Source organism: Takifugu rubripes, chromosome 18 (genome assembly GCF_901000725.2).
Source record: "Takifugu rubripes chromosome 18, fTakRub1.2, whole genome shotgun sequence".
NCBI classification, from domain to species: domain Eukaryota; kingdom Metazoa; phylum Chordata; class Actinopteri; order Tetraodontiformes; family Tetraodontidae; genus Takifugu; species Takifugu rubripes.
The window spans coordinates 2,691,051-2,716,859 of NC_042302.1; the positions used below are offsets into that span (position 1 = coordinate 2,691,051).

At 51.2% G+C, this 25,809-nt stretch overlaps 1 protein-coding gene across 19 annotated transcripts in view; it reads right to left on the reverse strand.

Annotated features, from left to right (window-relative positions):
- Nucleotides 1-25,809, reverse strand: part of celf2 (cugbp, Elav-like family member 2) — a 120,317-nt gene that overhangs the window by 41,602 nt on the left and 52,906 nt on the right. For 18 of the 19 annotated variants that reach the window (XM_029825725.1, XM_029825733.1, XM_029825731.1 and 15 more), the window contains 2 exons: nucleotides 10,026-10,222; nucleotides 1,434-1,516 (listed from right to left, as the gene is read on the reverse strand). In XM_029825725.1, coding sequence (XP_029681585.1) covers nucleotides 1,434-1,516; nucleotides 10,026-10,222 — 280 coding nt within the window. Of the gene's footprint in view, nucleotides 1-1,433; nucleotides 1,517-10,025; nucleotides 10,223-11,534; nucleotides 11,824-25,809 lie in introns of those variants that run through there. The other variant, XM_029825721.1, reaches the window with a different exon arrangement.

Here is a 25,809-nt window from a genome sequence, read left to right on the forward strand (position 1 = left end):
CTGGACTTTTATTAAAAGCTGAAGGCTGACGGTGGCGTCCATCTCTGACACCAACATGATGCGGGTTTAATTGCCTGCGTATTCCGGTTTTGATCGGTGTTGCGTGGACACTTTTAATTTACGCAGCTATTCGAAGCATTTTGGCACAAAAACAAACAAACGTGGAGCGGCGGGACCCAATCCGCCCGGCGCGATGACATAAATCCCGGACGTGGCGGGTTTTTCTGAGCTTATCCAGAACCGGATTTATTCGCATGCGGGCGAGCCGCCGCCAAATTTGTTGGTATGTAACTTCAAAAAGCTTCACACGTAAGAGCCAGACAGAGATGCCGCAGGACAGAGAAGGAGGGGGGGTCCAGACGGAACCGAGAGGGAGGGTGTTGTAGTGTAGGAGAAGGCGATTTCATGTTAGCCTAATCCTGAAAGTGCTGCAGTGTGTCCTCCCCAGGGCTGCTTCACACCTCCAACAAGGGATAAGTGACTAACTCTCACGGCGGAGGGAAACGGCAGATTTGAGGTTCTTATTCCACCAACAATTAACACGGGCGCTCCTGCAAAACAACGGGCCGCCATCCGGAACCGGAGGAGCTCTGGCGAGACTCACAAATGCCGACCCGCTGCGTCCACGGGGGGGGGTTGGGGGAGGGGCCGCGGGCGCTCCGCTGATGAGATTCCGCCGAGGTGGGGCAGGCGAGGAGACGGGCAGAGGGAAGAGCCAATTGCCGACGGCGGCGGGGATCGGGGGGGGCGCTAACTCTCCGCACGGGGCCGGCGAGAGAGCAGGAGAGAGCGGGTTCCATCTCGCTTCCTCTATTGCTCTCCCGGGCCTCGGCGAACGGAGCAGACGGCGTGAAAGAAAAGCCCCGCCACGGCACGCCATTGTTGCCGAGAGCATCCACACACAGGGAACAGTGGCACCTTTAGAGGGGGGGGGTGTGGTGCCTGTATTCAGGGTCTTCGGCGTGTACACAACCCTGATCAGATACACAACCCTGGCCCCCACCTGAGCTCCAGCTGCCTGAGAACACTTGATATTGATGGTTGCGGAATCAGCCTCCGATTGGCTGATTCAACCGACTGTCGGACTGAACGTGCCACTTTTTTTTTTTTTTTGCTATTTTTCCTTTTTTTTTTTTTTACCTCCAGCCTTTTTCAAAGGGTTTGTGTTGTTCCACTATTCGCCACGTCCTTGGAACGTCCCTGCAGCAGCAGGAGAAAAAAATGCGCTCGTGTCCCGGGCAAAACCGAAACCGCCAAACACCTGGAAGTGGGCTGGGCGGCGCGGCGCCAGTAGAAGCGTGCACGGGGAAGGGGGAGTTGGGGCGAAGGTGCGCCGTTTCTGACGCCGGCTGGTTCGGGGCGGGGCCGCCTCGGGGAGCTGCTGTAAGTGTGTGATTAGAAGAGACGAAGGGAAGAATCAAGGACTCACTCACCCCTGTTAAGGTCTTTATGTTGTGCAGTGCGTTCTGGGCTTCAAGGGCAGCTTTCCGTGTGTAAAACGTGACAAAACAGCAGCCTGGGAACGAGAGGGAGAGGGAGAGAGAGAGGGGGAGAGAGAGGGAGAGGTGAGGATGTACATAAGGAGCAACAAAGAGCATTTTCTCTGTTCATCTGTCAGCATCACCTGTCGACTCTGGCAGACACTGAGTGAATGCTAAAGACGGGAACATCCTCGCACAGAGGAAGAGAGCGCTTTTGGGCTCCTTTCAACAATGAGGGCCCGAGCCCCGAGGTAGCAGGCACGCACGCGCGCACGCGCGCGCCGACACACACAATAGAGAGGGACGTCGCGGCCGAGACAGAGGTTGCCTCTTCATTAATTCCAGCTCAATCGAGGGGAACCTGCGCTCCCCGCTCTGCCCAGGAAAACAACAAAAGCATCATTTATTTACTGTTGGTCCCCCCCCCTGGGAGGTGGGGGGGCGAGGCCTCCGCCTGTCTATCACTGGGCGCTGCAGGATCACGCCTGGTCAAGAGACATTAGCGTTGGCGTCGAAAAGCGCGCGGTGTCTTCACGACCAAAGTCGGCGTCTGGGATCAGAGACATCAATTGGACATGTTTTAAAGTCCAACGTGAGAGATTTGGTGGCACCTAGTGGTGAGAAAACGCACAACAACACATGTACTCAGCCCTGTTGGGGAGCCTACAGCGGCTGGAGGGGGACAAAATGAATATTCCCAATTATCTTAGAGCTAAGTAAAGGAAAGTGCCGCATTCATTATATTAAGAGCAACGTAGCTCTAAAAGCAAGTCCAATTATAGATATTCAGGTATTTCCCTCACTCCAGCTGCCTCATCCTGTCAGAACCGACACCTGCCTGGTTTCTGCAGTCCAAACAACATTTCTGCCCATCAGCAACAGGTCTGAAATATTCATGTTACACCGAAAATAAAATGAAACCGGCGCGTCCCTCCCCGGTTTGAGCTTAAGTTTGTTTCACCCTTTAAGGCTGCCATTTAGCCCAGAGACGGAAGTCAACCCTTTCTGTTTGTTTCCGTGTGTTATTTCTTTGTCTGTGTGTGTGTGTGTGTGTGTGTGTGCGGACAGTTTACATCTGCTCCCGCATCCTCGCCACTGCCTTTACGGCGCAAATCAGACCCAATGGCACCACGGCACGCCGGCTCCGTTGGCCGTATCGCTGGCACCGGGGCTTATGACACTCGCCCTGCAGTGTATCTTGGTGAAATCCAACAGTGAGCATCTGGAGCAGATTTAGCATCCAGATCCCAGGGTCCCTTTGATGGGGTTGGGCGTGTAATGGATCTGAATTCCCGCCGTGTCCTCTGGGCGCTGCGGCTGTTGAAGAGTTGGCCCTTAGCCTAGCATCAGCAACGTGATTGGTGTTGTGATTAAAGCGCTGCAGTTCATGTGTATTAGCAGGGATAACTAGCAACTTAGCATTTTCCTCACCGACCCTCAGGCAGGTGTGGGGGTCATTTAGCTAAACTCTTAACCTTTGCTATCAGTTTATATTCGCCACCCAGGTTTTCATGGCTAGTTAATCGCAACGGCAAAGGGGGGATTAGTTATGACTATCAGTGACAGAAACTTTATTCTGATCCATGTAGGTCACCAAACTGGTGCAGTTTCACTCTCTTTGTGGCTTCCAGCAGACCTCAGCTCATCTTATCCTGATTAACACGACAGCGTCAGAAAATTCCTCGCAAGAAATTCCTCTTTGCATCAGCATTTATTTGCAATAATAAATGAAAATTGAGAGCTAAGCTTCCTACACTGTTGCTGGATAGAAAACATTGCTGCACACGAGTTAGACCGCATCCCTCCAGCGCCGGTGTTTTAGCTTTAGCCTCTCGTGAGGGATTAGCAATTCTGATATCTCTGTCAGAGGGTTATCTGCTGGTGCTGCACGGTGAATTGTGATTCAGGGCTTCTTTAACATCTGTATATGGGAGGGCTAGCTTTCTGTGCTAGCATTAGCGATTCCGACTGTGTGCAACGTGCCGGGGGAGGGGCTTTGCTGTTAGCTGCCGCGTTGGGATTCCCACAGCGTAGCTGGGCCTCAGAGTGTGTGACGGATCGTCCCAGGTGGTGAGCTGTCAAGACCGGGATCAAAGAGCAGTGGAGTGGGACCCCCTCCACACACACACACACACACACACACACACACACACACACACACACACATTTCCACCTGTTTAAGAGTCCTCACGTTTGCCTCTCGCACACAAAGATGAACGCGCGCATTCTTTCAAGCGTGCGTCTGGATGCACGATTGCTTTATTTGGAGAGAAACGCGTCGCTACGACAACCTTGAAGCAAGCGGAGGGAAGGGTGCTGCGGAATAAGCCTTTTTACGCGCTGTTCTTGTGCGTGCGTCTGAGCACAAACATTTACCTGAAGGCCAGACCCGCTCAGAGAGGCTCCAGACTCCACTGATAGGCACACAGGCCGAAGAGGCAATGAAATCTATTAGACGAGCCGGGGAAGAGGCGGATCGAAGGGATGGGGGACGGACAGATGGAGCGTTTGCAGGACAGAAGAAGAGTTGCTGTGAGTGGAATAGTGAGCAGAGGAGGGAGATGCCTGTTCATAAATACTTCATGGCTGCTGAGGGAGGCCTTTGACTGAGGGAGGACCTGCAGCTCTCACACCACTGTTAACAGATCCTCAACCCCAGCCTGACCAAAGGTCAACCCTGGGCCACGCTGTTCATGCTGATGGAGGGTCGGGGGGGGGGGGGGGGGGGGGGGGGGGGCGGGGGGTCTGAGAGAGCCTGGCTAGGTTTGGGACCCTGGGTTGATGTTCCGTGTTGATTTTTTGGATTGAAAACAGGCTGTTCTGCGGTTTTACATCCTTGTAATGAATGCGTGTTTTTATTTCATGCAATTATAGGATGGAACAGCAGAGCCGCTCCCGCCACAGAGCAGGTGGAGGGGTCATCTCGGTTTAAGCAGCAATTAATGTGCATAAACGATTTTCATTAGCCCGGGGTTCAGCGTGCTGACTTTCTCCGTGGCTCCAAACTCTTCACTGAATCCTTTTCTTTTCTTTTTACTAATTTAATTAAATATATTATTGAATATTAAAGTCACGTTTGACTGGAAACACAATTCTAGTTGTCAAATGACATATTTCACTGTTTTATTTCCCCTCCCATCATCTCAGAGTAACACTGAATGTCTGACTGCTGGATTTAAAGAAATAAATAGTCATCGACAGTAAATCTGTTTGGAAATGCTGGACAGCAGCGGTCAGAGGCCACTGGAGGCAGCATTGAGGACAGGACTTGCTGCAATGCAGCCTACCAGCAGGGGGCAGGAGGGAGTTGTTTACCCTCCACACAACCTTCATTTCAGGTCTGTAAACATCTGTCTTATAAAACTGTTTAAAATAACAATATAGTGAAAGAACTCGTGAATGCGAAGGTGTGATCGAAGCCTCTGGGGGCACTTTGATGAAGATCGCGCGGACGACAGGGGGGAAACGACGGCGGCAGCTTCGTCCGCCCCGGAAAAACGCAGGTTTGATGGGAGGCTGGTTAAGTATCAAAGGAAATGGACGCTGGAGCGTCTCCACGGAGGCGAAGAAGATGAGGATGGAAGGCTGAGGAAGAGGAAGAGGTGCCCTGTGGTCTGTCGGAGCGGAGCTTCGGTTTATTAACAGAGGTAAAAATGTATCAGCTTCAGCCTTTAGCCCCTCCACCTGAGGCTGCCGCAGCTCTCACGCGCTCTCCTCCTTTATCCCTCCATCTCTGCACTTCCCCTGCACACTCCTTCTGACCCCCCCGCAGGGTTCCACTCAACCGCTGACCCACATTAGCTGCACTCTGCCGCAATTACCGCTCGCCCGGGCCTCTGAGTGGGATAGGTAGCGTGTATATGTCGCCCCCCCCACCCCCACGACCCCGTGCTGTTCCTCTCTCTGCTGTGAAAATGCCCTTTAATGCGTATAATTTATGTGTGTCAAAGAGCCGCTGAGTGACAGCACGTAGGTGGAGGTGGTGGAGGTGGGTGGGTGGGTTGGGGGGGGGGGAATTGACAGGGAGCACATTCTGAACTTGACAGCACAATAAAACGCAGATTGTCAGATGGGGAAAATGGGGAGTGGATGAGTGGCTGGCTTCAAACAATGCGGCGTCTCTGACGGGCATTTGGCTGAGGTTCTAATCCTGACGTGCTGCTCCAGCCCGCAGCACTTCACAAATCTATACAATCCGCCGCGTCCTTCGGTGGAAAAGCACCAACGACGTTCCGCTTCCAAATCCTCCCTCACCGCAAACGCGACCGGAGCACTTCGCGGGAATCAAAGCCGCTTTTCTGGACGACCCCCCCCCCCCCCAAAGTCCTCGGATGGAAGGGACGGTTAAAAAGGAAAAAACCCTTCTTTTCTATCACTGGAGCGTGCAGATGTAGGAGTCAGCCATTAAAATCCACCTGCAGCGGCTCTCTAATTGGGCCACGCTAGCATGCTAAAAAACCAACACCTAGTTAAGGCGATATAATTGGGCCGCTCGGCTTCAGGAAAGAATTTGTTTCCGTCTCAGGTTTACTCCATCCTGACTGAATCCATTAGAGGAGATAATTGGAAAGCCAAATGGCTGCGCCGCCACAGCTGAGCTACAGGACGCAGTTGGCTCGCACATTTAAAAACGCGGCTCCGGATGGAGCGGCGGGGAGATTTTCACCCGCGTGCCGATCAAAAATGGGATTGTGCGCGTGTCTGCTTCCTAAATCCGTTTCTGGATTTGTGTTTTCTTTGCAGATTTCCAGGTTAGGGAGGATTTAACAGGGAATCATTGCGACTTTGGTTGTCGAGGAGGATCGCCGGAAGGAGCAAACAGCCTCTGTCCCTGCTGATTATTTGTGGTTCCGAAGACATCGGTTGTCAATCATCGCCGGATGTGTGTCAGCGGGCTGCCCGTCTCCTCAGATTCGCAGGTCTGATTTTCCAGCGGGCGGCTCTTTTATCTCGCCGGCGCTCAGGATCAGTAATTGCTAGCATGTCGCACACGGGTGACATTTATATCGGACCTTTAAAACAACAACGTTCTTGTTGTCGTTTTTCATTTTCTGTCGGAGGCCGATTTTACCTTCTTTTTATTCTGTGGACGTCGCTGTTCTAAAAGAAACGAGATGCTAATGAAGACGTCCTCCAGGTGACTCACCTGCACTCCCTCATACCTGTTACAGGATTCAGGTGACCTAGCATCTCCTTTTCACCCCCTCGCTTTCTCTCATTCCTTTATCTGCTCCTCCACATCTATAGTTCTTCCTCATAGAATGTCACATGACCTGTTCTCCCCCTCCACACATACACACACCCACACTCATGTGCTCATCAACCCTAAAAAACCCATAAGACAACAATAAAAACCCAAACTGGAAAGGCAATTTTACAGAAAATCCGCCTGTGTGGTGCGCAAAACTAGTAAAACATCGGACGTTTCTCTGTCATTGTGTCTTCTTTGACCTGTAATTAGGCTGTAACATATTCATGGTCGTCTCATTCCAGACTGATTGCCTTTTAAGTGAACAAGTCGCGGCAAATGAGGCTTCCTGGTGAAACAAAAGGAGGATATTTATCGACTTAGATACCTTTAATGTTTAGTGGCTGTAAAATCATTAAAAGAGCCGGTGAATAAAAGAAAAAAAGGGTAATTACAGATTAAATCATCAAAGCGGGTCTTTAATGTTTGACACTTCGGCTCACTGAAGCGTAAAGTTTACCTGGAAACCTGCAAGAACTTTTTCTGCTTTCTTTTTGGCCTCATTATTTTTAAAAATAAGAGATGAGCAGGAAACATATGGAGGGTTTACGTCCTTAACGGGAGTTTTCAAATGAATCCCGATAAAAGCAGAAGATAAAGGTGCCGCTGATGTTCACCGAGTTGCATCAATTACCGAGGAAGAAAAATAACAAGTGGAGGTTCGATGTGAGAAAACGCTCAGCACTCATCCTTAAAACAACACGGGCAGTAGGAGCCCATCGAAGGCTACGGTTCCTTATAAAGCTCTCCACCTCGCCACACGGGAGAGACATGCAGACACTCAGAGTAGGCGTTTACGCTCGGACGCCACATGGAAACGCAGACGAGCGACAGGAAAACAACTCGTTTCAAGGAGATTGAAGACGGCACTGTGGAGGGCGCTGAAGGACGCCACTGCCTTTATTCCTGCCTCTTCAGGAAGCAAAGGCAGATGGCTTCACGTCCTCCAAGAAGCTAAAACAGGCTAAATAACTGTCAATTCTGTAAAGAAAAACACCATCAGAGAGGTTCCTAGATAGCTCCTACCTTAGCCTAAAACTTCCTAGCAAGGAATCTTGCCTTAAGAGTGATTCGGGGACTTTTTAAGAGCATCTCAGGTTGAACCCATTGCTAGGTGACGCAGGTTTCTAAAAGCTGTGCCTGGCTGTCACAAACAGGAAAAACACAAAACGAAGCAAAAACAAATGTGCTCCTCGTGATGAACAGACAGCAAATATCAAGCATCTTATAATGGAAATTAATAATTGTGACAGCGCTTCAGCATGTTTGACTGCATCTCCTTCACATGCTCATTATTGACTTGTTTGTTGTTATGTTTACCTGCCATCCTGGTGATTTCACTCCTTAATCTATTTGATATGAATGGTGGACGCAGCAATTACTTTGATTACTGAAAAAGTGGTTGGATTTGGCAGAATGACCCCAAAATAATGAAGGAAATGGGAGGTGGAAAAAATAAAGAAAGAGAAAGCCGCTGTTATCACCGAGGAGGAGGAGGAGGAGGAGAACAACACAGGGAAACTGGTTCCCAGCTTAGCATCGCGGCACAAGGGGCCAGGCAGACGTGGGAGCCTGTTGCCGGGCAAATCAAAGCGTCGCTCCTTTAACGCACGAGCTGGTTCCTGCGACCCATTCCTGCGAAGTTCTTCTCGAACTTCTCGAGTCGCAGGCTAACGTTTAGGCTGACGTGGGAACATCAACCGTGGTGTGAACGTTACAGACGTTGGCGTGTTTGGGCGGTGGATCACCAGCCGCCGCAGGTGTAGAGGCTTGTTTTTAGCGTTCTGGGGAAGCGCTATCCCGTAGCCAGAGATGTTGTGATGACCGTCTCAAAAGTTATTGCGTTACTACGCTGGGTGGGAAAAGGTAGCGGATCCCTGATGAGATCACCCGGGAGCGTCTTATTAACTCGTCCCTCTATATACAGAGAACTTCTCTCCTTCCTCTTTGTTGTCCTCTCTCTGCTTCAGACCCTCGTAGGCTCCCTAAAAGTTCACATTAGAAGCTCTCTTAAGGCCAAAGAAGCTTTAAGAATAACCTACCAAGGGAAAATTCTCGGAGAGCTACCTTTAGTCTTCGGATCCTTTGTGAATATGTTACCTCATTGTTGACTAACTTAGGATGTTGGAGGTCCGTTAAACTACTGTGATTCTTAGGACTTGAGAAGGTTGATAAATAGCTTTTATTCTTAAGTTTGAGAGTAGGACTGAGGCTCCAAAAGTCTCAGCACTTAAGACTAAAATGGCACTTTATAAACAAAAGCCCAGGTGTTTAAGTCTGTCACTAGTTTTTTTTATTTTTTATTATAAAAATATCATGTTTCACCACAGCAAAACAAACCAGTTAAACCCTCATGACGAAGGAAATAAAACCCGGTGTGAGGACGCGAAACGTCAAAAGTCTCAAACTGAACTATCCCCCTTCGGCTTTCTGAAAATTGCCGTCTGCTGCATTGGCGGGTCTGAAAAGTTGCGGGGAAATTGCAACCTTTGCTAACTCCTGGGCAGTCGCCTACTGCGAATCCAACATTCAAGTCCTCAGAATTTAACCTGCCTCTTTGGTGTCGAAACCCTGCCAGGGGGACGGTGTCAAATTTCCTCTGGGGCGTCTCTGAGGAGGTAAACCAGCGGCATTCAGTCGTTAACAGTGTGGATTTATGGCTGTTGAAATGTCACCAGGTGAGAAGATCACCGATGCCTTGATGTGATTCACTTTCTTCAGCCAGATCCATATTTCCCCGCGTGACACTTTGCTTTTCCAGTCAGACAGAATCTCGCTCCGCGCCTCCTCTTTCCTCCCACTCTCGACGTCTCGCCGCTAGTGTCATCAGCCTCCACTTCGCTTGATGCCTGTTAATACGCCGCGGCGATTGTCTGCTCCTTCGTTTGCCGCTGTCTCTATTGTTTGCTCTCACACTTGACAAATTCATCAGAGGGAAAAGAAAGGGAACGGGAGGGAAATCGCTGAAAATCATGCGGTTTCGCACAATTGGCTGCGAGACTCTGCCTGGCAGTCTTTGTCTTCCAGTGGTGCGCGAAATGTGTGTTTGCTCATGCGATTTTGCACATATATCACTTCTTCTGCCATTAACTACTCAGGAGGGCGCACTCGTGGCGCGGCGGCGGATTTACACGAACAGCCTTTCTGTACTCGGGTGTAAAAACGTCCAAAAATATCAATCTGGTCCGGAAGGTGGCTCCCAACAGAACCACAGGGATCTTCTCATCTGCCGATATGCGTTCACCAAAACTCGCCAACAAAGCAGCCAACAGGTGGCGACAAAGCACGGGACGTACCTTTGCTCTGTGGAGGGTTCTGGCTGCGGTCTCGGAGTATGTTGATCTGATAGACCGCGCCGTAGGGCTCAAACAGCTCCTTCAGCTCCTTCTCCGACCAGGAGCGCGGGATCTGGCCCACGAACATCTTGATGGCGTCTGGGTCCGGCTGGTCGGAATGCTCCAGCGCCCCGTTCATCTTCCCGGCCGTGCCGTTGCTGTTGAGGGAAAGAGAGAGGGGACGTCAGATCAACCGAGCCGCCGCCGCCGCCGCCGCCGCGATGAGCTACCGATCGCTAAACGATAGCTGAAATCAAGTGTCATCGAAGGATACACTCGTGCTTTCTGTCAGGGTCTCTGTAGTTTTTCATGGAAATGTCATTAGTGCCTTGACCGGAGTCAAAATGAATCAATAAAAACTGATTTCATCATTTGAATAACACCTTTGCAGCGAATGGAAAGCAGCACCTTCACAAGCTGGTTGAGAATCAGATCTGCTATTATCTGTCAAAGTAAAAGAGCCAAACTGATTTATTCTGAAAAATCACTGGGAGGAATTGCCGGCGTTCCGTGGAATCCGCTCCGGAACCCGGCTTTGTGATGGTGCATCTATCACCGGACTTTAAAGTGGCCCCGACCCTTTTGGAGACACTTATTCCTTCATTTTCACAGAGGAATTAAAACCCGGCAAATGTGGACACGCGTGGCTTTTAGAGGAGAGGAGGAAATTACCGCGCAGGGACATGAAAGGAGGGTTATCACCTCTGCCAAAATATTAGGAAGCAATATTCACCAAAACCCACAAGCCGGCGCGGAACGCACAATTACTGCCAAACATTCGGAACAGATTTTCCATCAGATAGGACCTGCATCGAACTGATAACGTTTAGCTTAGCACAAAGAACACAAGCACGGGTTTTTATTTTCGGCGCCGTGGCCTCTGAAGCAGCCGTCGCGCCACCAAAGAGGTACCACGGCGGCTCCCGACGCTCGCGGGTTTACTCGATGACGGCAACCGGAGGTGAGGGGGCGGGGCCACGGCTCACCTGAGCGGCTCTGTCGGGCTAGGAAGCGGCTAGCTGACGGAAAGCCAGCGTGACTCAGCTATGCGGTAAAGCTAACCCGGAACACAAAGAGACGGAGGCGACGTGCGTCAGCCTCTATTGTAAAATCTCGAGGCTTCGAGTGGAGCCGAGAGCGGGGCTGAATATAAGGGATGAAGAGCTGACATCGCCGTCAGCGAGGCCCGCGGTCCGCTGAAGATGGCTGGGAACCAATTTAATGAAACCAAATTCAATAGCTTTGCTGTTTTTATTGCTCCACTTTCCCTTTTGTGATTCTAGGCAGGAGGGAGAAAGAGAATTATCTTAAGAGGAAAAAACAAAACAAAGCCAAATCCCAGAGCTTGGTTAGCTGACAACACTAATACCAGCCTATAAAGCTCAGCAAGAGAGAGGAGAGGAGAGGAGGGGAGGGAGGTAAGGAGATATGGAGGGAGGGAGGGAGGGAGGGAGAAAAAAGGATCCAGACCTTTGAACGCGGGCCATCCATCTTTTGCAGAAAGAGCCGAGGCGCTCGGCAGACACGCCCAAATCTTTAAAGGACTTAAAGGACATGTCAAATGAAACAGCAGAACCAGAGAAGGAATCAACGAGCCGAGCTGGCGCTAACAGTCCTCGGGGCAGCGACCGCTCCTCGCTAAGCTGTCCAATAAATCGCAGGGAGCCCCCGAGGGCGGCGGGAAGGGAAGGGTGGCGAGGACTTACTGCCCCTATCACCGGCGGCCGTTTAGAGCATAAATGGACCGGCGGCGGAATGCGGCGAGCCTCGGCGGCGGCTGATGCGTGAGTGGAGGATAAAGAAAGAATAACCCAAGACAATCGCTCATTGTTGGCTGTTTATGGGATGCCTGCAGGGCCCGCTCCAGTCCCAGCACATACAATAGCCAGTGTCACCGGCGCGCCTCCCTCCTCCAGGACGCTGTCCGGGACTGAGCTCCATTCACGCCGCCTGCTCAGACAATGAGCGGCTTCATGCCGCGGCGAAAAGGTGCCCGATCCTGCGGGAGTGATCTGGAGCGGGATGTGTTTGCCCTCCAGGTGTTTGGAAGGAGGCGAGGCTGCTCGCTACAAAGGAATGTCTGGCTGCGTCCCCGTGGCCAAGACGGACAAGGTGTTACTGCGAGCAGGCTGAGCTTCTGAGTGTGTGTGTGTGTGTGTGTGTGGGGCTCAGTAGGAGAATGTCCTGCGGCTCGGATTAAGTCGCTGAGTGGATCCGCTCCTTCCACGGACTCTCCTTCCCTCTTTTCCCTCCTTCTTTTCCCCCCTCTCCATTTGCACCAGTTGTTTGCCCTAATGGCTTAACTATCGCCTCCATCACTCTGGCGGCGCCGCGGCTCGGGCCTGAGAACTGAGCGAGGATCCGCGCGGCTCATCTCCCGCTAAACTGATCCGGGCCACGGCCAAATGTTTTAACCGATCGATAGTCAGATCTCCACTGTGCTCACGCTGCTGTTTGACGTCTCCGCCACTCCGCTGATCAGCTTTCTCACATCTAGAGGAGAAAATCAATCCTGCTTCAGGAGGTAAATAAGCCACAGCGCCGGCCCGACTGCCTTCACCCTGCACGTGTGCTGATATCTTCTTGTGTGTGAAACTATCACTTGATTCTGACTCGATCTGAGGTTTTTGAGTGACAGAACTCAATGTGGAAATCAAAAGGATTCCACTTTTTTTTTTTTGCAAAATAACCAAATTAAAGATCTTTTTAAAAAAAAAGTTATCTTTCTTTAACAGACATGGGCCCTGCTTGGCTTAAAATAGCATAAAATAATAGAAAACAATAGAAAGTAGAGCGTTTCTGTGATTTTCAGTGCATTTAATGCAACCAGAACAGTGCGAACAGGAAGTCCGCCGCTCGACTCATGCTGTGTGATGTCAACAGTCCACTGTGGGCTGCAGAAAAAGTGTGTCCACAACGCTGCAGTGCGCTTTATACACACTATTGTCCACTCTCTCCAGCCACACGTTCAGTTTCCTGCTCAAATCTGTGGTTTTGCAGCCTTTTCAGGGTTTTTTTTCCCCTCTGAGGTGTAGTCAGGTTACTGGGCGAAGGCGAACCGTCTGCAGCGTCTGAGACACCTGGCGCCCACGGCCATGCTGCTTTGTATCGTTTTCACAAGCAACAGCACCTGGACGAGCGAGACGAGCCGTCGTACTCGTGTGTGAGGGTGCTGTCAGGCAGTGAAGGGAATACAGTTGCCATAAAATTTAATATAAAGTGTTTCCAGATACGGGATGATTCTGTTTTTCAGGGAACGGCCGGCATCGTCTCCTGTCTCGCTGTGCTTTAGCCCAGCATAAATAAACAAAAGGAATAGGAAATTGAAACAATTTCTTGCAATGCCGTTAACTGACGTTAGCTTAATACAGCTAATAGCCAAGCTAATACTAGGCTAACTGACTCCCAGAGCATCTAATAATCATTTAAAAGAAATAAATAGATAAAATCACAACAACACACAGTGGACTGAGTCAGAGGACACCGCATCTTTCTTTGGCTGGGTGTTAACGGTCCCGGAGAGGAACTAATGTAGTTGACAAGTGGAGTGAGAGACATCGGTTCCCCCTGAGGGCAGAGGGGGGCAACCAAGGCCAGATACACACGTTAACACACTCAGACATGGCCACTCAAGTATATGCACATTTTCACACCCAGATAATAACAGCGTCTTCGCTTTAAGATGTAGTTCGTTCTGTTCCCGTGTCGACACAAAACCGTAGAACGACCGGAGAGCTTCGGTGCAGCTTTATTCCAGCATTAACGTGATTTGGATCAGGCGTCTGAATCGGGAATGTCATCACAGTCGGTGGCTCGTGTTGACAGGGTAGAAAATCGTGAAAAGGTGCCTAAGCGGGCCAGGACGCGCGTGTGTTCGCGCATGAAAACCAGAGGCAGAGACGCGAGGAACAACAGGCGCGATTCATTTTGCCCAAGCTGAATCTTCGCCGCCGCTGTGTCAAATTGTAAATGAGATTAGCAACTTTACCACAACGCACTGTAACCCCTCCCCCCCCCCTCCCTGTGAATCCAATCCCGTAACTGATTTAGTGACGAGGAGACAAGGCGGATTAGTGAGTCAAAGTAAATAAGAGGCGTTCTGTATTGACTGGTTTATTTGGAACTCTTTTCCTTAGCCGAGTTACAGCGAGGTAAACCGGCTCTCAGGAGGAAGGGGAAGGGGGGTCCATCTGAGTGTGCCTGTGATTCACTTGAACTTTACAGTCAAAAACTCCACCCACCTTGATGCTGGCAGGTAAAATTCCACGCAGTTTTACCCAGAATGAATGCGTTTTCCGTTTCTGTTTCTGCATCCAAAATTCGCCAAAAGATTCTCTGGAAACATTTAGGAAACCTTATTTTTATGGGTAGAGGCTACAGGACTGTCTCTGCATGCGCTTGTGAGTCTCTATGTATTCATTCGTGGTTGTCATGGCGATATAGCAGCTCACACAACGCAGGGAAACGATCAGATAAATGTCAATGTAGCTAATGAAGCTGCACCGATGCCCCGGTGCTCAGCTAGCTCTGCGCTAACGAGGTACCACAGCCGCCGCCTGCTAATGAGGAGACACACAAGTACCTACGCCGACACACACGCGCGTGCACGGACGTGCAAACGCCCCACACGCAGATAAAAGCAAAACAGGTCTCATTTTGGTTTCTCGCATCTCATATTTTCATGCGTCGATAAAAAAAAAACTGCGGCGGAGCTCCCACAGTTTCCACACAAATGAACCCCGCTTGTTTGATGCCGAGCACGCTGGCCTGTGCACTGTCGGCAAATCAAGTCGTCTTGACACGTGCGCTTAAATCATGCTGGAAATTAAGGACTCGGAGGAACCTTGCTGAGCAGCTCTCCCACGCCTGTTGTGAACCGCAGCAGCTGCGATAGAAGAGAAGGCATCTCTGCGTTAAACCTCTAAAGAACGACCTGTGTGGAAAATACACATCTAATCAGGCGTTAGCTAACGCTCACGGTGAATCAGCCGCGTCGGAGCTGAACTTGCGCTTCCCAGTTTCCCCCAGACTGAAGCCTGCGAGCTAGCTGCATTAGTCACTGAGCCACCTCCTCGCGCACATGCGGCACGCTCGGATTTCGTGTTCTTCCGAGAGCATCAAAGGAACAGCAAGGTGAAGAAAGGCGGAGGACGAGATCCACTTAGAGTATATCACGCTGACAGTAGCGCTAAACTCCAAACAGTGGGAGAACAACATCCACGGCTGTTCTCACGTGTGCCTGAGCGGCTAACAAGCGCGAATGCTCAATGTATAGACGCTTTTCCACTCTCACAGTGGGTAAAATTCCAGGATATTTATCCTGGATTTCCCAGGCAGCCGCTGTTGAGGTTTACAGCTAACATCCCCCAGCGATGCCTGGATCAGTGATGTTCAGGATGGGATTGAACAATTACATTTACTGGTTAAACAAAAAAAAACCAAAACGTAGAGAGGTGTGTAAAATAAGTCCCTGTGTTCGTGCACGTGCCTGACGGCAGTTTAATCCCTCGCCAGTCGGATCCAGGCAGCGGCGCAGCATAATTCCACCTCCCTCCCCTCTTCCTCAGCCGCCTGCCTGCTCGTTGCTAAGAGAAGAGCCGTGTCGCGGCGGCCCGGGAGGTCGGAGGTGCGGCGTTTTTAACGTCCTTCGGGGTGTCGCAGGCTATTTTTGGGATTGTTGGAGCCAAAACGTTTGATTCGGTAGAAGGAACTGCGGCTTTGCTCGAGCAATTATCTGAGTTTCTAGCGACAAAGGAAGTAAAAACAGAGCTGTTGTGTTATTTGCCATCAAAAGTTGATTATAGTCTTTGAACATTTGTATTTTAAGCCCCAGTTAGTACTGGTTATCCCTCCTTTAGCCCCTCTCGCCGCCTCCGACGCCTCCCTCCTGTTTCGTGCGCTCATGTTTCCCGGCGTAATGAGGAACAGCTTGTTTGTGGCGTAAATACGCGCACGTGGCCGCGTGTCCTCGTTTGCGCTGGTGAGATGGCAGCGGCTCTGATTGTCTGGCATGGCGCTGGATCGACTTTCTGCCAAAAGTCATCATCTGACTCGCCGACGGGGATGATGGCCCATTTGACTAATGCATCTCTGACAAAACGGGCCAACGACGCCGGTCCAACCGATGGAGGAAGGACGGGGTAGCGGCAGACGGGGGACCGGATCCCATCAGACTGGTACCACCACAGTTCAGTTGCTCCAGATTTGAGACGTCGGACGAACATATGAGCAGAAACGGCGCCTTGATGCTCGGTTCTGGACTGTTAACCCTCAGTATTGTGCACCTGTGCGTCGTGTTCCGTCTCCACGGTTGCCTCGACAACAACCCCTTTGCTCTCCAAACGCACAATCACGCACATCGGCCGTGACGCCTCCGGAGGGGGGCGGCTGAACAGGGGGCCGCGGGGTAGAGGCACAAAATTTGTACAATCAAAGCGCAGGAGAGAGATAAAAGACAAAGAGAGCGGAGATGCAGCCAGTTGCCAGGGGACAAAACACCACACAAGTGCATTTGTTGTACCAGCCTGGGCACAATTACGACCCGCGGCGCGCACGGCCCGCGTGCCGTTAGCGGCACAAAGGTTGCACATCGCTTCCATTAGCATGAGGGGAAGTTGCTGTTTTTTATATATATGTCAGAGACATCAGGGGTGCTGCCAAACGGGCGCTCCTGCTGCGTGGACAGGCAGAAACCTCCTCTGACACCTTAATAAAGCACCATTACTGCTCCTGACACACACGTGCACGATCTGGAGGGGGCAGGGGGAGTTGTTGGAGCTGGAGAACGAGTGGAAAAGGACGCCGAGAAGGAGAGAAGAGAGTCAGGAGGAGGCCGGGGAGCGCTTGTTGGGACGGTCGCTTCCCTCGCAGATGGTTTCAGGGCGGTAAAAAAAAGGAACCCGCTTGACCGTCTACAGGGCAACGACCCAGAACGCGACCCGGAGGCCACCTCCGGGGTCGCTCTGCCGCGATCCGCGCCGGAGCAGCTCCGCTCCGACCGGTCGGTCGGCTCCCCCGCGCCGCCGTTTCTTCATTTTCTGGCCTTCAGCTCCCAAAAGTGGCGCTTTGAAAAAGTTCGTTCCCTCAGTCACACAGGCTGATTTTTAACACCCCCCCCCCCACACCCAACCCCCCCCCGGCATCCCTCTGCCATTATCTGATTCTTCGAGCATGCTGTCAGCACGGGAGAGGAAATCACTCGCACATTGTGGCTCCGCAATTCCGAAGAATTACAACGATTCGCACCCTCTGCCAGGTTTGGGGCAGGACCTGGGGGGGGGAAGGGGGGCGCTGAAGGATCCCTGACACACAGAGAACTGTGGGGAGGGCTCTTATCTTCGGACTAAAAGCCCGCTCCAGTGTAATTATGCCTGTAATGTTGTACAGGAGGAGGGTAAGGGGTGGGGGCAGGAGAGATGGTGATAGCATTAAGGGATATTAGGGCGGGTAGGGTGTTCGTTTTCATTAGGTTTTATGGGTTGGAAAAATGTTGTCATGCATACCAATTAGCAGTAGAACAGATGGCTCAGTATGGTTGTAGGTTCACACACACACGCACGCACGCACACACACGTCTGCATGGGAGCCTCACAGATCCACGCCGGCGTGAGGTCAGTCATCCGGAGGTGAGGAGCCAGAACGCTTCCTCTTTATCTTCCTTCCATTTTCAGGACTTTCTGCCTTCCAGCCCGGGTCGCGACCTCTGAAGCGCCATCAAAACCTGGATGGGTCTGTTCAGCGGGCTCTCTGGGGGGAGGGGGGCCATATGCTGACATATGCTGACGGAGGGCGCAGACAAGTGGCCTGGTTATGCACGTGAGCGTGCACACGGGCCCGTCTGTCTCTCGCGTCTCGTCCTGTCAAATCCACAGGCGGGCCTGTGAGGGTGAGACGCAACACGTCCTGGAGCAAAGGCCCATTTAGGGCCGAGGCTAACGTTCGGGACTTTTACCCTCAGGGATCCGCGGCAACAGCGCTGTAAAAAAACGGAGCTTTAAAAGAATCATCGAGGAGACGATAACGTGTTCTACGATCACAAGCTTAAAGGCAAGCGCGCGTTTCAAACAACCTGCTGGATTATGTCAATTTTATGGTCTTCTAATAACACGAGCAGAGCTGCATCGATCCGTTCTACAGAGGTTATGTGATGGAAAGTGCATAAAAGTCATTATATGACTCAATGCTGGGTCAATATTCAGTCATCAGAGGGCAGGAAAACAGGCAAGCTGACAGCCAGCAGCTTCTCCCGAATCGCCACAGATTCCGGGACATGCTGACGTTCTCCAGACCATAAACACGGAGGGCAGATTCAGCTTGAGTCTGGACTGTGTTAGCCGAGCAGTTTAGCCCCTGCTCTTTAGCTGCAGCGTTAGCTAGAGGAGCGGCAGGTTAAGCTCAGCTAACCTGGGATTCCTCCTCTAACCTAGAACAACAGTCGGGTCTCGGCTAGCATGGTGCTACAGCACCGAGGCTGCTTTATTTAGGGTCGCGCTGTTACTCTTCTTTGCCTTTATTCCGACCCGTCAGGGCTTCAGGTCGGGCTGCTAATGGTGGGGTATTTCTGTGCCCAGGCAGACCTACACTCAAGGTCCTGATGGTACGAGAGGCCGCCCCGCTCTTCATCCCTCTAAATGTTTCATGAAGCAGCGTTCGTCTCTCTCCCGCCTGCAGTCTCACCCCCCCCCCCCCCCCTCGCCCTGTTGCTCCTCGACTTTTTCGGCTTGGCCTCCTGCGGGCTGATGGGCTCCTGCCGGTTCCGAATGGGGCTTGAACGCCGGCTGATTGGGACTGTTTTGCATCCCGCGCGGCTCCGCCTCCTTCTGGCCCGAATCGACAACAAACCCAAAAATATCATCCGCGCTCGCTCAAAGTTTTCACTCGCCGTTTGAAACGTTGCTGTTTGTCCGCCGGGACAGTTTAGGATCTGACAGCCCGTTTCATTCTGAGCGGATGCCGCTGCGTGTTTGCGCGCTAGCCACGCGAGGGAAGGCGCGCAGCAGCGCCGTTCCAGCACCTAAACGCCGGTAATATAACTGGAGAACAAATCTGGCATCGGGAAAAGACGCGGAAATTCCGTTTGTGGACTCCTCAGTCGCAGCTGTTATTGTTCTGCCAACAAGATTTGGCGAAGCGGCGTAACTGCGGAGTTGTTTTATCGGGCCTAATCTCCCACACTCGTCTTTATCTCTTCATTCTGACGATGTCATCGCCGTCGGAATAAGCTGCTTTTACCTGTTAAACTGCTCGCGCAAATTAGTTTTTGCCAGCTAATCTACTGCAGATCCTCTGTTACCGGGTTAAGTGTGTCACCTGCCTTTGATTTGAAAAAGGTGCCGCACTTCAGCGGGAACATGTTGCTGAAATCGAGACGATCTGAAGACGCCGAGTAAATAACGACGAACGGAGCCTTTTCACCTGTTCTTTGCCGGATTTTCACACCCTTGGCTGAAGAAGACCGAAGACTTTTCTTTGCGTTCAAATAAATATTCGGTGGTTTAGAACCTGTAGCTGAAAAACAGGGACGACGGAGACGGCCGCGCTGGCGCGACATAGACGCCGGGTCGAGGAGACGTTAAAAGACGGTGGAAGCGAAAGAAAGAACGAGAGAAAGAGCCGAGGCCCTAAAAACGTTACAAGGTGTCAAGGTGACAAACCTGCGAGGCCACAAAGGGACCCTCTACGACATAGGTGTCAAACTCTGGCCCGTGGGCCAAATTTGGCCCGCAAGGTAGTGATATTTAGCCCGCGAAGCCATACCAATTGACTATTAGAGCTGGCCTGCTGGTATTTTATTAAATATAAATATAAATATAAATATATATATATATCAAAAGGTTCCCTGTTATAGCTGGAGGAAGATTTTTTTTCGATAAATATCAATGTTGGCCCGTGATTTTGTTCCAGTTTTGAATTTTGGCCCACTGGGTATTTGAGTTTGACACCTCTGCTCTACGATGATTCACTCAGGGATACAACAAAGAATATTCACTTTAGCTTGCGTGTTTGTGTGAGAGAGAGATGATGTCAGAGCAATTAAAGAACACATGAATCATAACTGGAGAAGTAACGACCTCGGAGCACCAAAGAGGAGCCTTAATTATCCCGTCATAGCTGAACTTTTACACTATTACACATTATTACTCTTCCGTAGGTGTTATGGGAGACTCTGTCGTGCTCCACGCTAACATTACTGGGCTGTAAATTGCTCTCATTTTATAGCTTCTTGCCTATTTGTCAGCTGAGTCGCTTGTGAAACAGTGGGCGGGGCTTGCCGAAGAGCGCTGATTCTGAGCGTTTTAAAGCGAGGGGTCGTCTTTACTCCTCTCACAGCCAGTTCGCCTTCGCCGAACAACAAACCAGCCGCGTTTCGCTTCCTCGCCCTCGCTGGGCGGAACGATTCCGACACGTGTTTTGCTACGTTCTTGTGTGTGCGTCTGAACAAAGAGAGCATTCCCTTTGCTGCGGATCGATACCCCGGATCCATTCTGGTTTGTTAAGAGTAATGGGCATGGATTTGTAAAGAGGAGCGGGAGGCTAACGGCCACTGATTTAAACGGGCCCATTTACGCCTCTGATGCCGCTAACGCCCCCCCCCCCCCCCACACACAGACACACACCTCCTAAACTGCCCGTGCTGCTTTCACAGCCCCGCTCACGGCAGATGTGTTACCACCATTATGTAATTGGCATAATGGTCCTTACTGGAGAAGCAGACGCTACATTCAGGGCGCTTGAGCAGGCGAGCGATGGAACGCACGAGTGGAACTTCCAAAGAGGAATGACCTGGGCCCAGGTGAGAACGAGGGATAATGAAAGAGGAGGAGGAGAAGAAGGAGTCTGCAGAGCTGACAGGGAGACGGAAAGATGGCGAGATTGATGGCGTGTAATGACGAGACGGATGGAGGACGAGACGAGAGAGACGCGCGCGTCAAAGGCCATTACTCATCTGCAGCGCCTGTGCCGCTACAGATGCCACCCAAGGGTGCTGCGTCTACCACCCGCCGCCCTCGGTTTCTTTCACCTTGTTTCCCCGCCGCCCGGTTCATCCCACACTCCATCTGTACCTCCATCGCGCCTGCTGTCATCCTTCAGTCTCTCAACGTCACGTCCCTGTCTGCGACCGAGGAACCGAGGAACTTTTTTCTGGCCCGAAAGAAGCGAGATTCTTGGTGTAGCTTGTTAAATAAATAAAGACGCCGTTTTAACAGATCAATAATCGGAACCCTCGGATGCTAACGATGAGACAAACAGCAGCAGAAACAGATAAATGGAGAATTTTTCCTTTTAAAGGCTCTGAGCTTTAGAATACTTGATAAAAGGCGTAATAATAAAAATGAAACACTGATATTATTATAATTAATGAACGAGTCATTACGAGGACAAACAGAACTGGCAAAATAATCACCCTGACTCATTTTACTGCCGGTTCCGATTAGAAAGACACAAACAGGCGGGATGTGCCTCCTTCGTCACTTAACTTAAATAACTGAACGCGTCAGGTTGATCTGTTGATCACTTTCCCGCCAATCAGACCCCCCCCCCCCCCACCCGAGACACGTGCAGGACGGTTGTTAATGAGAAACAATCAAAAAGCAGTTGTATAAAAATCCATAAAAAATCCACTGCCAACTTCCTCTCTCTCTCTTTTTTTTTACCAGCTTACTCTCAACTAAGCTGTATTCACGAAACATCTGCTTAACATCCTGCACACACGCCGCTTACTACAATGAGCCCATATGCAGAGCGGCGGTGTGGAGTCTCTCCCTGCGGAGGCTTCAGATGCATCATGCTTAATCAGAGAGGGAGGCTCAGCTCAGACCGCCAGCTAGTGCGGCATGCTAATCCTCCGCCAATAAAGATGCTAAGCTAAGTGTAGGCTGACAGTTAGGTGCCGAGAATGGACTAGGAGGCTAATGCTAATGACAATGTCACTGCTCCTTCCTGCCTTTTAGCATTTCTCTCTCTCTCTCTCTCTCACACACACACACATGCGCACACATTTGTAAGAAATGTTGTTTTTGTTTACCAGCTGAGGTGAAATGACGTCACGGACTTCTCACGAAACGAGAAATCCTCTGAAACTTCTCATTAGCGCGCCTCTCTTCGGTCTTGCGTTTCGACGTTAAGCTGCTCACACAGCGGACTGATCTGAGAGCGGTTCTGGCCCCGGCTGTGTTTAAACAGGGTTGAGAGCAGGTAAACACAAGCATCCATCCATAAGTGTCAGAACAGCTGTGCGCCTGGCAAAAGATTTGGAGAGAAAACCGCCAGCCTCAGAGGGATCGTAGTGGCGAGGCCGATACGCGCTAACTGGCTGCGGTTTCCTGAAAGCTGCCCCAGAGGAAGACAATAATGTCTGCCGGTCAGAAAAGCACTTATATAAGCTGCCTGCCAATCTCAGCCAACCACAGCTGCCATAATGCCCGCCATTGAGCCCACTCACCGTCACTCACATTTCCCCACCACACCCACCGCCTGACAACCTGCAAAACGTCTTGTGGCTCCCAGCCAGCCCAGCTAATTACAGCCGCCGCTGCCAAACGCACGCCGCTAACCTTCCCGAGACAGCAAGCCGGAGACGAAGGCTTCCACCGCGGCTCCACAGAAACACCAAAGTCGTCCCCGTCCTCACATCAGTGGCCTTCCTCCCCCCCCCCACGACTCGCTGGATCCCATTAACGGGATGTCACTGCTAATATTTGGGACGTTAACTTGCGGCTCCCCCGACGTCGCTTTGATCGGAATAGAGTGTGACAACTTTAATGACTACAGAAAACAGGCAAAAACAAACCAGAAGACCTGCTGCTCAATCATGGTGGGGTGGTCTGCAGCTGTGTGTGTGTGGTGGGGGCGTGTGTGTGTGTGTGTGTGTGTGTGGGGGGGGGGGGTGGCTTTTGAAGTGCAAAACAAACAACAAAAGGATGCTTTTTATGTGCCGCCGCCATCATTACGCCAGGCGAGGTGAGTCAGAGGTCTAATTAGGCTGGAATTGCATGAAGTGGTTTGTGCGCTCGCACCTATACTGGGAATAAGAGGCTGTTTCAAAGGCAGGATTTATGTTTGGCGCTAGCCAGCTAACCCGTGCTGTGATTGCACAGTATATTTCCTTAAGCTGGGCTGAAGACAGGAATAAAAATATTTTCAAAACAAAGCAACAAGGAGACGGACTATATCATCAGTTAACTCAACATGCAAGCGTTGGAACAAAGACGGCGCCCCCTACAGGGCTGAAATAGACCTGGTATCCTAAGATAAGCCTCCACTCGTCCCGCGCGTGGTCGGAGTTTAACGCTAATGTCCGAACGATAATGACGCGATTATTTGCTGGTGATTTTATTGTTTTTGGTAGGAGCTGGAGTCCAACTCTTTCTAAACTAGCATAAATCAGCCAGGAACCAGTGACAGTGAGCTGAACAGGAAGTGCCGTCCTGTAAAGCCGTCCATGAAACAAGGCTGGAATAAGGCCAGCCTGTTCTGGTTAAAATGTCTGCTTAAAGCGTTTGAAGATCAATTAACTGGCAAACGGGCGATAAATTGGGGTTAAATCGGACGCATTTAGAGCGAAGCATTCAAGGATGCGTTCACCTTCTCGTTCCAATCGTCTGCCACCTCCCACCCGCTGCCTCTCTTAACGCTAACCTGTCATCTTCTGCACCGGGTTATTTGGTAAGAAATCCTGTCAGCGCCCACCAGCTCTCGCCTCTAAATGACAGAGGCAAGCGCCTCGTGCGAGCGGCGGCGGCGGCCGCTAAAAGCAAGTCATTTTCTCCCGCTAATGTCAAGTGGGAACAGGTCGGAACAGGCGGGAGTTGGTGCCGATGCCGCTTCTGGTGGGGGCGGGAGCTAATAAGGCTGCGTTCCTTCCCTCGGACTGATCCCAACGGTGCCGTCTGACCTTCAGCAGCTAATTAGCATGCTGTCACCTGGGGTGGGCGGGGCTGAATGTGGATCTCCGTGCTGCATGATGACGCTCACGGAGGTTTGCTCGTTACGATAGAACTACGGAGCCGATCGCTACGAGACGATCGGCCACTGACAGAAAATCATTCTACGGCTGACTGATTGGACCGTGAGGAGAAGGAAGCTCCGCCCCCAGCGCCAGTGGAGTATTTGCTGAAATGTTGGGGTTTAATTAACTGCAAGCACTCCATTGAACGGGTCATCTGGGCCGATCCACCGCGGTGTACTGCTGGGCTGCTGCGGAGCCGGACTGGGACCAGCAGAGCTGTCAGTATTCCACCGGTGTCACCGTGAGGCTGCGGGGGCCACACGCTCGCTGCTGATTAAAGACCTCTTTTAACCCTTCCATCTCCACGCCGCTTCGCTCCCTCCTGGAAGACGCGGTTCACGTACGTGTGCGTTCATTACATGTCGCTTAGGTTTGGTTTAAAAAACACTCATAAGAAACTAGAATCTGCTGAGTGTGATGCAATAAACGGGCTAACGGCTAACAGTGTGGGGTCTTTAACCCGCACCGGCCAACCAGATGCACGTGTGGATGAAAGCGAGCGTGGCCTCGCTCTATGAATCATTCGCGTGATTTGAGCAGCTCAAAAGGAATATTAGAGCTGCTGCTCGGAGCGCCGCGGCACAACAGAGGGCCCGTCGTGATTTACGTCTCCTGCCTTTATCCTATTTGAGGATGGCTGCAGGTTACACACGTTTATTATTCCACAAAACAAACCGACATTTGTCACGGAGGAGGGGGGGGGCGGAGGCGGAACGCTGCGGCGGCGAAGCTCAGAATCCAGATCGCGTGACGTGTGATGTGGCAGGAGCGTCGGCGTTGAATCAGCGGCGAAGTTCCGGCGCCTGTCTTCCAGCCGGGAGTGAGACGGCGCCCCCGCAGGCCTCCCAGGAGCCGCTGGATTATTCACCGCCCGCCAGGACGCGTCTGAAGACGACACACCTGATCACCTCTGAAGTAGATCCTCCTACTGAGGCAATAACTCCGGAGCGCCGGCCGTTATTGAGCTTCTTATGACCGACCGCTCCGACGGATCTGGCTGCTTTTCTTTATTAAATCAGGGAAGACTGGAGACGTCCGTCCGTCAGCTGCCCACGCTCGTTTAAATTTCAGGTTCAATTGGAGTCAAATGCTGGCCAAAGACTTTCAGAACACCGGGGACGACACAACGTCAAAATAAAAAGCGAACGCCAACTCGCTCAGAAAACAAAAGCGGACCCGACCTCAACCTTTTACAAACCACAAAGACTTTTACCTTTCAGATGGTTTCTCTGCTTTTACCGACACCACGAGGCGCCCAAACACCTGGGTTAAATACACCTGACCTCATGCTGCTGCCACCAGAAAGAACACTCAAAGAGACGCACACACACACACACACACAGTTTTAGCAGTGATTGCTGTAATTGTGCAATGGAGAGAAAAAGACAACAGAGAGAATAAAAGAATTGGGGATGAAAGACTTGATGGATGGTCTGTTTTCCAGGTCACTTAAGGGTCTCCGCCCTCCGCCACCACCGATGTGCCACACAAACTCCCCAGGGTCACTATTAGTAGTATGTATACACACACACACACACACACACACACGTGTGCAGTGAACTATCACTGAGCACAAGAGAAGCAGCTCACACTACAATGGGCAACATCGATTTTACAATATAAACTAATGAAGCAGACCAAACTCAATACAAAGCAGCACAAACACACACACACACACACACACACACGCACACGCACAAACGTTTGTGCTTCTACCTCTGTGAGGATTACCCAGCT